The sequence below is a fragment of the Galeopterus variegatus genome, unplaced genomic scaffold, assembly GCF_000696425.1.
Source record: "Galeopterus variegatus unplaced genomic scaffold, G_variegatus-3.0.2 Scaffold221, whole genome shotgun sequence".
In the NCBI taxonomy this organism is placed as follows: Eukaryota; Metazoa; Chordata; class Mammalia; order Dermoptera; family Cynocephalidae; genus Galeopterus; species Galeopterus variegatus.
In genome coordinates this window covers 198,975-201,726 of record NW_007726332.1, presented here as the reverse complement: position 1 = coordinate 201,726, position 2,752 = coordinate 198,975, and the positions used below count along the sequence as shown (strand labels likewise).

The window sequence follows — 2,752 nt, the reverse complement described above, 5'->3', positions numbered from 1 at the left end:
GGACAGACCGGCCCAGGCACTTAAGTCACTAAGAAGGCGGAAGGGAAGGTGGTACCTGAGCAAGGTATGAGACACTTAGGGGCAGCCTGAGGCCGCCACTCACCTCGGGGAGGAGGAGCTGGCGTCCGCACTGATCCAGATGCAGAGGAAACGCGAGCCTGAGCCCTCCAGGTGAGGTGAGGCACACCTCGGGAGGGGCGGAGACAGCCGGGATCACCTGGGCCGAGGCGGAACAGAGGGGTCTGGTCACTGCACGGAGAACCTGGAACTGAGACTCACCTGTGCGGGAGGCGGAGGCGGGGCCGGGGCAGACACTCACCTGGACCGCCGGGAAACGCGACCCGGGAGTAGCCTCGGGTTCGCCCAGCGCGGAGAGGGAGGTGCCCCGGGCCACCCTCCATCCCTCCGCGCGACTGTCCCGGCGCCGCCGCCGCCGCCGCCATGACCTGGAGCGCCACGGCCCGGGGCGCCCAGCAGCCGGACAACACCGCGTTCACGCAGCAGCGCCTCCCCGCCTGGCAGCCGCTGCTGTCGGCCAGCATCGCGCTGCCGCTCTTCTTCTGCGCGGGCCTGGCCTTCATCGGCCTGGGCCTGGGCCTCTACTACACCTCCAACAGCATCAAGGAGCTCGAGTACGACTACACCGGCAGCCTGGACACCGGCAACTGCTCGGCGTGCGCCGAGGCCGACCAGGACGGCGCGCCGCCGCCCAACTGCTCGTGCGCCTTGAACTTCTCGCTGCCCGAGTTCTTCCAGGGCCCCGTGTACTTCTACTACGAGCTGAGCAACTTCTACCAGAACAACCGGCGCTACAGCGTGTCCTGCGACAACGCGCAGCTCAGCGGGTTCCCCAGCGCGCTGCGCCAGCCGGTGAACGACTGCGCCCCCTACCAGTACGGCGCGGCCGGCCTGCCCATCGCGCCCTGCGGCGCCATCGCCAACAGCCTCTTCAACGACTCCTTCTCGCTGTGGCACGAGCTCCCGCCCAGCGGGCCCTACGTCGAGGTGCCGCTCGACCGCACCGGCATCGCCTGGTGGACCGACAACCACGTCAAGTTCCGCAACCCGCCGCTGGTGAACGGCAGCCTGGCGCTGGCCTTCAGCGGCACGGCCGCCCCGCCCAGCTGGCCCCGGCCGGTCTACGAGCTCAGCCCCGACCCCAACAACACGGGCTTCGTCAACCAGGACTTCGTGGTGTGGATGCGCACGGCGGCGCTGCCCACCTTCCGCAAGCTGTACGCGCGCATCCGCCAGGGCAACTACTCGGCCGGCCTGCCGCGGGGCAACTACAGCGTGCACGTCACCTACAACTACCCGGTGCGCGCCTTCCACGGCCGCAAGCTCGTCGTCTTCAGCAGCATCTCGTGGATGGGCGGCAAGAACCCCTTCCTGGGGATCGCCTACCTGGTCGTCGGCTCCCTCTGCATCCTCACGGGCTTTGTCATGCTGGTGGTCTACATTCGCTACCAGGACCAGGACGACGAGGACGACAGTGACGACTGATTCGGCTTTCAAAGGACCTTTCCTGCGTCTTGCCAGAAGGATTGCGAGATTCTTTTGGCGTGTCCCCCTCTCCCCGATCCCAGCCTTGCCTCACTTTCCCTCCTGTTGTGGATGAGGGGCCCAGATAAAGGAATGACCCATTGCTGGGGTGTTTGGACTGCAGAGTGAGACCTCCTTGCAAGTTCTCCCCATGTCCTTCACGACTTACAGAGCTGACGTATTAGCTTCTCAAAGTCTGTCACATTTGAGAGTGGATGGGACAACAGAGACTCCTATTCAGCCCCTATCAGACTAAGAGACTGAGAGACCTAGCAATGTTAAGGAACTCATTCAAGATCAGGCAGCTAGCTATTGCTTCCCTGCTCTGAGTCTAGGGTTTTCGGCACTATTGAACAGTGGTTTTCTGTTCTTGAGGGGCTGGGATAGAGAGTGAGGCCCACACATAACCGGTAGAGAGAGGCATGGAGGAGAACAAACTTGTTAAAAATGTGAGTAGACTAGGAGGCACCAACCACTGAGATTCTGACACACTAAGGCTGGGGTGAGACCCTCGAAGCTATGTTTTAGCGAGCTCTTCTGGAGATTCCTGTATTCCCTCAAATTTGGGAAGCACTACTCTGAACCAGGTTGGGCCTGAAACAGTCCTCCGAGGCGTTTTCCAGGTATTAATTTGTTCCCGGGGCAGTGACAATCTCAATGTTGCAGGTTTGGTCTAGCATCTTCCCTGGAATGTAGGATGCTCTAGATGATATGTGGAATGAATGAAAAAATAAAAATGCTATCTCCAGAAAACTAGTTGGCATACAGATTTGCAGGGCAGGGCTTGTGTCAATTTGTTTAATATCTGAGTATAAAATATTAGACAGCAGACTTTACCAGGTACTGTGCGGAAACTTGTAATGCTGGGCCAGTTTTACAGCTCAGAGGGAATGTTTTCACCTTAGAATCAGATAGCTGGAGGGATCTTAGAGGAAGAATAATTTTCCCCATAGTCCCATCCATGTCTCCTGACTCCTGGCTCAATCCTTTTTGTCAACTAAATTTTTTTATGCTTAGAGAGAATGGGCTTCATTCATATCTTTTCCCTTGGGTCTGAAAAAAACCACAAATAAAACCTCAAACTTTTAGATATGTTCTCAAATGAAACACGTGTATTTCTAGTGATCATGTATGAATGAATGCTACAGAATATAGTCTATGTGTAAAGTAGAATCTTAATATTATTTGAACCTTTGAGATAATGTTGGAA

The 2,752-nt window shown here is 57.3% G+C and overlaps 1 protein-coding gene across 1 annotated transcript; it reads left to right on the top strand.

Moving 5' to 3' along the window:
• Positions 1-393: 393 nt before the first annotated feature.
• On the top strand, positions 394-2,295 carry TMEM30B (transmembrane protein 30B). The gene has a single exon (XM_008566115.1). The coding sequence runs from the start codon at positions 442-444 to the stop codon at positions 1,501-1,503; it is 1,062 nt and encodes a 353-aa protein (XP_008564337.1). The 5' UTR covers positions 394-441; the 3' UTR covers positions 1,504-2,295.
• The last annotated feature ends 457 nt before the right edge of the window (positions 2,296-2,752 follow it).

Coding starts and splice junctions, on each gene's coding strand:
- TMEM30B (XM_008566115.1), top strand. CDS start 442: ATGACCTGGAGCGCCACGGCCCGGGGCGCCCAGCAGCCGGACAACACC.